Genomic DNA, 12,242 nt, shown 5'->3' on the forward strand with positions numbered 1-12,242 from the left:
CCGCCATGACGGAGGGCGGGAGAAAGTCACAGAAATGGCCACGGAATCGGCACATCGGCTGTTGCCTACAATGCATCAGCCTTGGCGCTGGCGGGAAGGTAATTAATTAATTAACGAGCAGGCTCTGTCTAGTCAACTAAATTAAATAAAAAAACCCAACCCACAACAAACAGGCAGGCTTTAGGACCACCCTTACAATTACATACAAAAAGTTAAATTTTATTATCATTCCTGTGAGTAAAGCACGATTCCAACAAGTCAGATAACACACACGCTCCGAGGGAGAATTTACGTAAATTCAGTGCGAGAAAGGCAATTCCAAACAAGGAAAAAGCGCTGAGAGTTGGGCAACAGAAATCGACACATTGCCGAAGTGACATGAACGGTGACTCAAGGTGACACCACCACACAGGACAGGTACTTTGTTATCCATCCATCGTTACAGCTGGGAAATAATGCCATTTCAGAAACAGGTTAATGCTGCGAGTAGCACATTTGCCAGTCTGCCTTATTTCAGTCTCATGTTATTTCAGGAATTCACATTTTTAAGGAAGAGGTGCTGTGTCTATGAGAACGTACGTGACAAGTGTACAACAAATGATGCGCAGAGCTGTGGCTGACGGCGCCCGACTTGGTCAGTGCAGGAGGGGGGTATGCCCCCGAAGTGAGTTCTTAACGCAGAACAAAGCGCTCCTCCTTTACCCAACAGGAGCAACAGCAAAGGAAAATTACTGGTACGGCTGGAGGAAGAAAACGTCTTACAAGCGGACAGTAAAGCAGTTGGTTCGTTTTATCTAATAAAAATAAAGGCCAAGAAGACTGTGTAGAAAAGTACATAAGATCAACTCTATGAAAACAAACCCCTAGTAAAACAGGATTATCCTGCTGCCACAGAACGGGGAGGGGGGCTAAACCAGCCCCTAATACGCTTAGACGTGTCAGAAATCACAGGTTCCAAAATCCTCCTGGCTGTTTGGTTCACAAAAAGTTTTCCAGCAATAGGAAACGCAAAAGCCTGCTAGCTTAAAATGAAGTTCAGTCAGTTGATGAAGGGGTTTACACGAGTCCGGAGCTAGACAACCAGAAAGCCACTTACAGTTCTGTCTTCCAACAAGACTAGAAATATGATGCAAGCCGGACTTTGTTTTCTGCCAAATACACTGGGATTTTAAAAGGCATAATTACAAAAATAGAAAAAAAAACCACAAAAACAAACCACCGAAACAAAACAGAGCTCCACCCCATCGTCCACAGCTTTTTGTAAAAGTGATAGGAGTACAAAGAAACAAAAAAACCCACAGACATCATGTATGCAATGATGAAAAAAACCTGACATTTCCCTCCTGCTCAAATCTTCATGGCATACGCCCCAGGCAACCAGTCACTTACAGGAATGTAACCCGAAGGAAGCATCAGAGAAAACAAGTACATACTATTTTAAACAGAAGATAGGCTTCCTCAGAGAGACTCTCTCGGGAACATACTTTCGGTCTCTGCAGGAATAGTTCACTAAAGCTAACGGAATACCTCACAAGTGGAAATGTAAGCATGAGCTTAAATTTTGCAGGAACTCCAATGGTAACTTCCTATTAGAAGTTACTTCTACCATAAAGACCACTTTATCTATTCTTTTTATGCCATGCTACACTCTTTCTTCCCCAATAGTGGCAATTATTAAAAATAAAATTAATTTAACTTTGTTACCAAGAATTCCATTTGAATGTTTTTGTAGCTACATGTGCTTTTTTGCCAAAACTAATTACTAATAATACTTAAGATTTTTTTTTCATTTTTGAAAGTTAGCTTTAATCTTTGATCTACCACAAAAGAGAATTTCCTTAAAAAAAAGAATACTTCTGCTGCTTTTAAGAAGTTAAGACTAGCCTCAGTTTATGGTTAATATTCCTCCCTTTAGTGACATCTCTTCCATCTCTGTCACAGATAACTCTGATATTCTTTACCTAATCAGAAATTATAGAAATATTTTGCACATAGGTCAGAATTATAACCCTGAGTTTCTAAAAGGCAGTTTTTTGTTGCAGTCTTAGAAATAATACAAAAAAAAATAGCAATTTATTTCCTCATAACAGAAATATACAATAAAATGGAAGAAATTAAAATATTAAAAGGGTTTCTTATAGAAATACACAGATCCTGCTTCCTTTACCACCAAAATTTTTCAGTGTTTTTTTACCTCTAAGCATCTGCAAATATTTAATTAAACACTTAATTTATACAGTATATGTATATATATTTGTGTTTCAATATTGTCAATACGCAACCAGGATGCAATATTTCCATGTTAAGTTTTAGTAGAAAAATCACTTTTCATCCCTAGCTTTGTAGTCAGAAATAGCTGCTCATCACTGCTTTGGGGCATGGAATCATTTCCATAGTTTACTTCAACTAAACAGATACCAAACTCAGTCATTTGTTGGGAGAGGAGGAGGTTCCTTCTTCCAGCTCTACGACGCACACAAACGATGGAGGATGCAGGCAGCGTAGAGTAACAAACAACTAGGAATTTCATTTATGCACCAATTTCATTCCACTGCAAGCAAGCAGAATACAGCCATGGGTCCACATTTTCACATTATTTTGATGGGTAAGGAGAAAGGAATCGTTTTCCCCACAAGACACTGAAGTTCTTCTCTAATATAGGCCTGTTATGTTACTTGCAGTCAAGGAAAGACAATAAAGCCCACGTTTACCACATTATATGACGCTAGGTCCTCCGGTGTATCAGTTTCTCAGTAAATCAAGACTTACTGGATTCTTCCCATCGTTTTCTCTCTGCTTCAAGTCCCAGGCTTGGCCTGCCATGAACTCGAAGGAACCAAATCAGCATCAACTGGTGAAGAAACAACCACTTTCAGGAAGAGTTCCTTTGAGTTACACTAGGTTGGAAGAATAAATGGCCATATTAATCATACGGTTCCAAATCCTTGGAAATTAGTGGCTCAGTATCTTCAGTTGTACTTTGTGCAGATTGCGGGGCTGCAGCTGCCAGGCTGTGTATGGTCTCTTGCTGATGCTGCTTTGCCTTGTTATATAGTAGAACTCCAATTGTCACTAGAACAGTCCCAATAGCTGAGAGGCTTGTGATTTTGTTACCAAACACAATAATACTTAGCCAGATAGACAGCGCATGCTTCACAGTACTAGCAACACTGGAAAGGAATATAAAAATTAAGGCCAAATAAAGCTTTCCTCATACCCCATGCACAACCATGCTTTAATGTAGCGGGACCTCTCTTCGTTTTGTTTGCTTTTTAAACACCAACTCAGATTCCACTTTTCCTCCAGGAGCTAACACCATAACCAAATTGCTTGTGTATCAGCACTCGTATCTTTATACTCACCTTAATTTTAGAGCTAGTACGAATAATTCACCTCAAGTTTTTGTTGCTTTTAAGTATGCAGTACAGTGTTAGCATTTTATTTCTAGCTAACACAGGCATCCAGAAAATGCTAACAGAACACTAGCGACATAACTCTCTTGTGCAAGTCTGCTGCTACTGTTCAGGTAATAAAGCATTATAACCCGAAAAGAATCATTATCTACATCATACCAATAACATTATAACAAGTAGTTAAGAAATTTTGTGTGTGTATATATATATATATATATATATATATATGATTTTACGTCCTATTATGTAGAGAAGACTAGCAACTTCAGAATAAGCATGTGCAACAGTGAATTATCACAAGCAGTGGCACCTAAAAGTATAAGACCGCAGAAGCCTTCAGAGTTTAGGACCAGGATTACCCCACAGGCCCTTGGAACATTCATATAAATGACCAGTTACTGAATCAGAACTGCAACAGCCTAAAAAAGCTGCCAATAACTGACAATGTAGGTGGAAGCTGTCTTTAAAGAACACATATAATTCAACAATTACAGCTTGACATGCTGGTGTCATGCTTCAAGAAAAAAGGAATACCAAGCTGACTGCTCATATTCTGCACTGCACCGAGATGTATATAGGTATTGCCTTATCACTAAAGCAAACGGCAGCTTAAACATTGGATTGTGGGTTTCAGTGAATCTGTTCAGTCCCATCAACCAGCTTTAAGGAATTGCTGTTAAAGCTGAATACAGTACCCCTCCTAGAAAATGTGAGCACCTCTTCCATAAGCTCAACAGCATGTGTCAAATGCTGCTCCCCTCACACAGTGAAGGAGCAAACCACAAAGTTTTGGTGATCTGCATGTGTAAAGTTTTCTTCAATTTGATGCATTTACACATTTACATTATTTATTTCTTTGCACAATACCTTTACTGCCTAGTTCTCAAGCAGAAATACTGAGCAAGAAAAAAAGAAAATAAAATAGTGTTCTTGACATGAAAATACAGTTCTACCTGAAAGTCACAGGAGAAATTTTTCCCATCAAGGCATAGGCTGTAACACTTTGTAGATGGAACAAGACTCCATCTATTAACAGAAGTACGACAACATCTTGGTTGTAGCTGAAGCTTCTCCCACTTTTCCCAATCACAGGCACATCCTAAACAACAACAACAAAAAAAGAGAACTTTAAGAGTTTAGTTCATAAGCAAATAAAAGTGATTTTCCACCCAATTCATTATTATAAGCAGATACGGTTTTACCCTTAAACTTCAGCAAAACAAAACCTAAAACATACAGGACATTTAGATCCTACAAATTTTCCCCCCCAAAAGAATATATTAGAAAAAACAGCTCTCATCTGACTGAACATTCCAGTGTGTTCAGCCTGCCTGTGAGATATTTTCTTTTCTGAACACTGATGCATGGCAGTGAAATGCCAGAATACGAAGGATACATATTTAACCTGATGCATTACACTTACTTCAGCTCAACTTTGCTTTCAGAGAGTTAGTATTCCTGTATACCATGTGAATATCAGCAAAAAGTCAACAAATATTTAAGATCTGGTTTTCAAGTCTTTATCTAAAACTTTAAATGCACTTAGACAAAGACATGAATTGATCTCAAAAATCCTGAAATAAACTTGGGCTTTCTGGATCACTTGTCAACTCCTCTATATTAAATTGTTTCTCTGAAATTTTTCTCTTTTTTACTGTCCCCCAATCGCTTGCAAACAAAAGATGAAATGCATTTCAGGGTGATTTAAAAAAAAAAAAGTGGGAAGAAAAGTAAAAGTTAATCTTAACGTATTAATGTTAGTTGCACACTCCACTCACAAGTCAAAAAGAAAACATAAATCAGCGTCAGTAAATTCAAATTACCATGAAAAATATCCAAGCTGGAATGAGCATAACCACTGCAGCAGCACTTGTGTAGAACTGAAGCTCTGGGGCTCTACGAAAGGAGAAAAAACAATGACAAAATGATGAAAACCTTTTTCTTTCTTAGAGCTGAAGAAAGCTGCGTCACTATTGTATTTACCGATATCAAAAATTAGTAAAAGCCATCTACCAAGCTTTGGTGATAACAAATTCAGCAATCTTTTGGCAAAGATAGTGGTTTCTTTTTTGTGTTGGCCAAGACAGACTGAAGACAAAAGACACAAGATTCCAGGACCAAAATTAGCATTTCTTCTCATGGTAAAATGCATACATTGGTATATTTTACCACAAGATTTTATTCCTGGCTTGTGTTTTGTAGTTAAAACATCAAGCAAGTTCTAAAGTTCATTTCTGCATGCCTAATAACATTAAGGGATGTTTTATGATTGCAGAATAAGGACTTATTTCTGGATACGCTGAGAATTTTAGCCAATTACGAGACTCCGACCTACCACAGTGGGATCTGACCACAGAGGAGTTTTCTTTCCCTGATAAAATGGTTTAGATTAAAGCTGTCTGTAAACAGCCTGAGAAAAAAAAAAAAAAATCTTGGTGCAATACAATCATAAATATATAGTTTCCTTCTGTAGCCCAAAGTCCACCTATAATCAAACCTGAAATATTTTTAATACTTACGAAAATCTGTATTTATCTCCACTGAGTAGTTTTTTGGAAAAGACATTTTGCAAACTGGAAAAAAAACACAATACCACAACACCATTTATCTGTACTTTAGTTACAACAAATAAACCAATCCACAAGAAAGACAGTTGTTCCCCTTAGATGGGTAGATATGTATTCTACACATTTCACATTCTACACATTATGCAACTACAGAAAGGAGTTTAGTCTAACTCTTTTAGACTAACAAGTTGTACTATTTTTTAATCTTAGGAATGCTAGCAGATATGATAGAGAAACTGTATCTTTTGTTAAAAATAAATTTTAAATACCAACATTTAAATGTAGGGTATAAAAACAACTACAGGCAACAATTTTCTTCAATCCACCAATAAATAAAATTCCTTTATTCCACATAGGCAACTATCATTATGCCTTACCAGTCCATGATATTAGTAGATAAAGCTGCCGAGAAACCTAGGATGTTGAAGCTGATTTCAGTAGCTGTACATAGAGCTAGCCCACCCATAACAGGAATGAGAGAGAGATTAACCAGCAATCCTGCAAATGAAGAGAAAAATTTAAGTCTGAGTTTAATTACTGTACTTCCAATTACATGTATCAGATACCACAGTTTTTGAAAGCTTAAATTCCACCTTAACTTCTTGAGTTGAAAGAGCAAGCAACTTATTTAACTGGATTTTAAAGTACAGAGGTTCTAAAGTGAGATCTCAGACAACAGCAGGATGCTCTTGAAAACAATTTAGATATATACTCACTGATAAAAGTATCTCCCTTGGAGAAAAACAACAGACTGATGACTGTCTTTGTTTCATCTTTTTCACCAAATGACAGAAGAAAATTATACTCTCCCTGTTAACTCTGTGATTTAATTACTCTTCTTCCTCTGGCTTATTTCAGCCTTTTGCCATTTTGCATCACAAAGCAATCTATACATGGCTTCTGTATTACTCCTATGACTTACAGCTAGCAACAAGCAAAATGCAAGCAAACATGCAATTGCGAGTGGAATCACAAAGAAATTATACTGTGGACTGGAAGAAATCATATAGTGGTAAGCCAGTTGTCTGGGGTTTTGTTGTCTTTTTTTTTTTTTAATCACAGAGTGAACACCATGAAGAAATTAAAGAATTTTAAATTCTGAGCAGCAAGCTGTCCTTATGAGAAACACACCGAACTTCAGTTATTTAAGGCTGCATTAATATTTTCTTGAGAGAAAAATAACTTTAGAGCAACGATGCCCTTACACAGCTGCATTACAATGAATCCTTTTTTACTTTATATATAGTCTACTTATTGTGTTCACACAGAATGATTCTTCCAGCTGCATTTACTATAATTTGGTGGAATCTCCTCACCCATGGTCAACTAAGTGATAGTATTATACAAAAAAAAACAACCCCAAACCACCACATTTCAACAATGAAGTGCTTACCAGTGTATTCTCCCAGTATCATCCGAGACATGATAACAGTAAAAATAGGTGCAGAGCTTTTAACAGTTTCTGCAAATGAAACCGCCACATTTTTCAAGCTGACAAGACCCAAGACTACTGTTGCAAATCTGTAATAGAAGTACACATGACATTAAGCAGAAAATAAAATAATGCTTTAAGAACTACTCTTAGACATCTAGCATAAAAAAAAAAGAATTGCATTATAATTTCTCTAGGTTTAAAAATTTGAGTTGCAGTAACTAAGAATATGGACAGGTGTAGCTGGCAATCCAGTTATGAAACCATGGTAGCATGACTGAAGGGCAGTAACTGCTCAGCTGCGCTCTGTTACTCCACAGCACCTGCCAGGTGGAATGTGTCAGATCTATTTCTTTCTGCTTTGGCTTAAACATTATTATTTATTTAGCACAAATGAAGGCACCCTTGGGCAACTGTGCAATTTCTATGGATGTACAGTGGACTTCCAGAAAACATCAGAGTTTACTTTTTAATGCACTCTAACCAAGCTTCAGATTACAGGGTTTTAAGCTGAAGCTTTCTATAGGCTCAGTTGAAAAAGTTAGTACTATTATGCTGATAAACAGTAATTCACCAAAGAAATTTTATCATTTGCAGTTATCCATCTTTAGTGTAGATCAGGTACACTACACATTTACCACACTTTAAACCATGAAATTAAACAACAGGGCAGAGTTATTACGGTGAAGCTACTCTCAATTAATCTGAACCCTGTTATCCTTTATCACTTTTGCAGTGTAGAGGAAACCAAATCATATATTCTCTCCTAGACCACCAACTGATACTGTGCCAGCACACACCAAATACTTACTTTTTAAAAAGATAAATGTTAATAGCCTGTATCACTTTTGAGGCAATTGCTGGAAAAGGCAAGGGAACAAAGCAACATCATAATAAATACCAGTAAACTAAATAAACATCAGCCTCAAAAGAGAACAGGAAGAAAGTAAATGGAAAGAGAAATATGTTCCCAAAGAAGCTAAATGTGATGGGAAGCCAAGCTAGCCAAAAAACGGACATCTGGAAAAGGGAACATTTAGCAATAGGGACTAAAAATAAAATTATACTGTGATTTTTTTGGGGGAAAGGTGAATACTCCAAACGCTTTCCAATCAAGAAGGAAAAGGAAGAGCGCCATGAAAATACAGCCTCCGTTCAGAGGAATGCAGTAAAGCAACCAGATAGATATCTAGGAAATATTTAACCATTTACCTCATTAATCCAACAAACAGCATTATCATGATGAAATTGGGTGGATAAGAGATGCGTGTTTTGTGTTGATACAAGCAGCATGGAACAAACATTTTTATACAGCCAATGAAAGTGGTTGAAAGCATTTGAACAGCACCTAAAGAAAGATGAGAAGAAAAAAAAATAATAAAATCAGAAGATGATGGTGACATGACAAATTAAGCAATGTAAGAAAGTTTCTTAGACAAACTTATGTGTAGTACTTTTAGCAGTTAAGAAACATGGCAACTATTGTCTAGATTTTATGACTTCTCACAAAAGCAAGGCAGCAGAATAAAGCTAAGGTGGCATACAACAATAAAATCTGGTTCTCAGAGGAAATGCCCTGTGTTTCCCCCTTTAAAAAAAAAAAAAGAAAAAAAAAGGAAAAAAAGGGAAAAAAGGAAAAGGCAGCCCATTGCATAATAGAGGTCACGCAAAGGCAACTTTTGCACTCCTACAAACAAACAAATTAATCTTAACAGCTCTGGAGACTATCAACAACTGACTTTTTTTTTTTAACCCACGCTATGCTCCAACACAGAAAACAAAAAATTAAATTTTTCTTTTCAGCTCTTAGTTCTCAAACACCATCTTACAGCTCCTCTATGAGCAATATCTTTCAGCAAGTGGAGGAAAGGATGGTGGTCAGAAGCCCCTTTACAGGCTGAGATCACAACTCCCAGCCCCAAGATTCACCCCCACATCTCCTGACAAGGTCTTTTTCACTTCAGTTGAGCCACTTTGCCCCTCAACTTTATATAGGACTATCTGGTATTGTCAAATATCTTACTGGAATTAAAGTGTAAAAGAAAGGTAGGGTTACCTAGCATGCTGGGTTCTCCTTCCAGTAATGAAAGAATATATTTGTTAAGAAAAAGAGTGCAAAAGCTGAAGAAAAACCACAAAGTGAGGTAGATGAGAGCATGAGAATTCCAGATGCCCAAGTCTGACTCAATCACCGTAGTCTCCGTGATAGTTATTTTCAGAACGTACTCCTCTGGTACACTATCACTCCTGGCAATTACAAATTTTTCACTCCTGTTAGCAAACAGCGAACCCAAATGAAATAGTGATTTTCCCTTTGGCTTTTCTTCAAGGGGGGGAGGATTAGGTTCCTCCGGTGTCTGAGCACTTGTCACAGTTGACATGCTGACATAAGAAAATAGTATTCGTCCTTAATACAAACCAACATTGACTTAGCACATAACAGCACTTCGACAGAACAAAAATATCATGTGATTAGTCTTTCATCTCCCATGGCCTGAAAAAGTGTACTTGGTCCTCCAAATAACATCTTGCATAAAAATAAGCTTTGCATGTTTCTTCATGTGGTCTATTCCATTTTTTCTGCCTAAAAATGAAAAAAAGAGAAACAAAAAAAGCATGTAGCTCTGAACATAATGACATTTTAAACCCCTAATGCAGCAAGGATACCACATTTCACCTGCAGTTTATGAAAGATAGAAAGACTGCTGTACCTTTTCTTTTAGACTGGATTTTGCATTAATATCACGATACCAAGATTAAGCACTAAGAACTTAGATAAGGGAGAAATTTTTTTTATTCTAAAACAGCATGCACACACACACAAGACTTCACGTGACTTTTAAATTCTTTTTCTTCTCAAGTATGTCAACATAGCCTTTTCCATTATAATTAACTCCTCTTGAAGATTCTACAGTTTCTTTGATCTCAGTCTAAGGTCTTCTTATAACCACTCAACATAAAAATCTTCACAACCCAGAAAATCTGGGCAGGAGCCTGTACCCTTTGTACTAACTAACCTGTTACCATCTCGAGTTAAAGGGAGCAGTCAATAATCAAGGACTGGAACTTCCAGTAATCACAAGCACAGCTATCCTGGTAACTACGAGATCTAGGTGAACAAAGTAGGAAAATATGTCCAAGAGCTTTCCAAACAGACTTGTTCTCTAATTAATTACTTGTAAATAACATGACATTACCTATTTTACTACTGCAGTACTATTATAGCTTGCATTTCAATATTAGCACTTGCAATAATTCCTGAAGTCTTTTTAAAAGATCTGACAGAAAAAAGCATTAAATCATTTGCAGCTAGAGCTTCCTCCTTTTACAAATCCATGGAATCACATAAGGGTTTGGTTTGGAAGGGACCTTAACAATAATCTAGTTCCAACCCCCTGCCATGGGCAGGGACACCTTCCACTACACCAGGTTGCTCAAAGCCTTGTCCAACCTGGCCTTGAACACCTCCACAGATTACATGAAACGTGGCAAGTTACAGTAGAAGAGTACAGAGAATAACAAAAACACATTATGACCTTTATTCTTCTCAAGTCATGTAATGTCATTTAGCATCATAATGCTAACAGATTCAAAGTCTACATTAAGAAAGAAAGAAATTGCACCTGAGCAGCTTATCTACATTAAAACACACAACTGGATTTATTGCTTCTATTTTACAGTATGTGCTTTATAAGCAAAAGATAGGGTTAATCAGATGAGAATAAAATGACAAACAAGACCTCTTTTGCTCCTCAATGAGCAAATAGGCAAAATTAAATTTGAAACACTTTTCTCCAGAAGCACATTTGCTGGATAGACAAGATGGTGGATCTTACACAGTTAAGAAGTAATTCTTGGCAGGGAAGTTAATGACTGGACATCTTGGAAAAGCTGTCTGAAATACGACCATAATACTACAGTGCATCAAACAATGGCAGCACAAGAAATAATTGATGGCAAGCAAAAATACAAGAGTTGTAATGAGACCTACTGCACCTGCCCTGATTTTATTAGCATGTGAACAGGATACACTATTTTCTTCATGTTTTTTTAACATCCAACATGGCATCTCAAAATAAAACATAAAGAGCTACTAAAGAGTTAAATATATCCTGTCAGTGTCCATATCCTAAACAGCAGCTCCTTTACACTGAAGTTTTCCATTCCTCATGTTCTCTATTTCTGTTATTACAGACACGCATAGAAGGTTTCCATCTCTTTCCCCTTATCTCTTTCCATTTTACCAGGAAATCATGCTAGCAGCACACCAAGGGACATGCTCGCCTTAAACCATATACTTGTGTTAACCCAGTTTAAGACAAAACTAGCCAATTTGAAGGAAGATACGCATTCCTTAAGATAACTGGGTAAGAAAAACAGATTCCTGACTCCTCCTCATTTTTCAGGTCTTAGAAAAATACCCCTCTACATTCAAAACGGTTAGTTATCACAACTTTGTTAATACTTTTTCTGTTAATACTACTCAATTAAAAGCAATTAAGCACAATGAAACTCCCACCCTCAGCAGCACTGCGGTATCATATTCGATATCACTGATTCCACACATGGCAGGAAGCAGAACAGCAAATAAGAACAAAAACTACTCCCCTAAATTACTGACCTGCTGTCTTAAATGAACTGGAAATCTTAAATGGGCTGAAAGAGTTCTCCATCTGGAACTAATTCAGTCTCCTCCCTTAAGACCAACCAGCAGCTGATGTTTACCAATAGATGAAAACGTGGCAGTGGTTGGGTAGACTGTTTCTCTTGGATTACACACAAACATTCAATCTTCCAGCCCACAAGAACAAACAGCACGCAGTGCGTTTT

General features: G+C 37.1%; 1 protein-coding gene across 1 annotated transcript; it reads right to left on the reverse strand.

The window, feature by feature from the left end:
* Positions 1 to 2,576: 2,576 nt before the first annotated feature.
* LOC104290503 (solute carrier family 35 member E2-like) lies at positions 2,577 to 9,793 on the reverse strand. The gene is made up of 8 exons (XM_009889608.1): positions 9,469 to 9,793; positions 8,625 to 8,760; positions 7,374 to 7,501; positions 6,358 to 6,478; positions 5,933 to 5,986; positions 5,237 to 5,309; positions 4,367 to 4,512; positions 2,577 to 3,170 (listed from the first exon to the last, which is right to left on the reverse strand). The coding sequence occupies exons 1-8, from the start codon at positions 9,791 to 9,793 to the stop codon at positions 2,924 to 2,926; spliced, it is 1,230 nt and encodes a 409-aa protein (XP_009887910.1). The 3' UTR covers positions 2,577 to 2,923.
* Positions 9,794 to 12,242: the final 2,449 nt, after the last annotated feature.

The sequence above is a fragment of the Charadrius vociferus genome, unplaced genomic scaffold, assembly GCF_000708025.1.
Source record: "Charadrius vociferus isolate BGI_N301 unplaced genomic scaffold, ASM70802v2 scaffold477, whole genome shotgun sequence".
Classification (NCBI taxonomy): Eukaryota; Metazoa; Chordata; class Aves; order Charadriiformes; family Charadriidae; genus Charadrius; species Charadrius vociferus.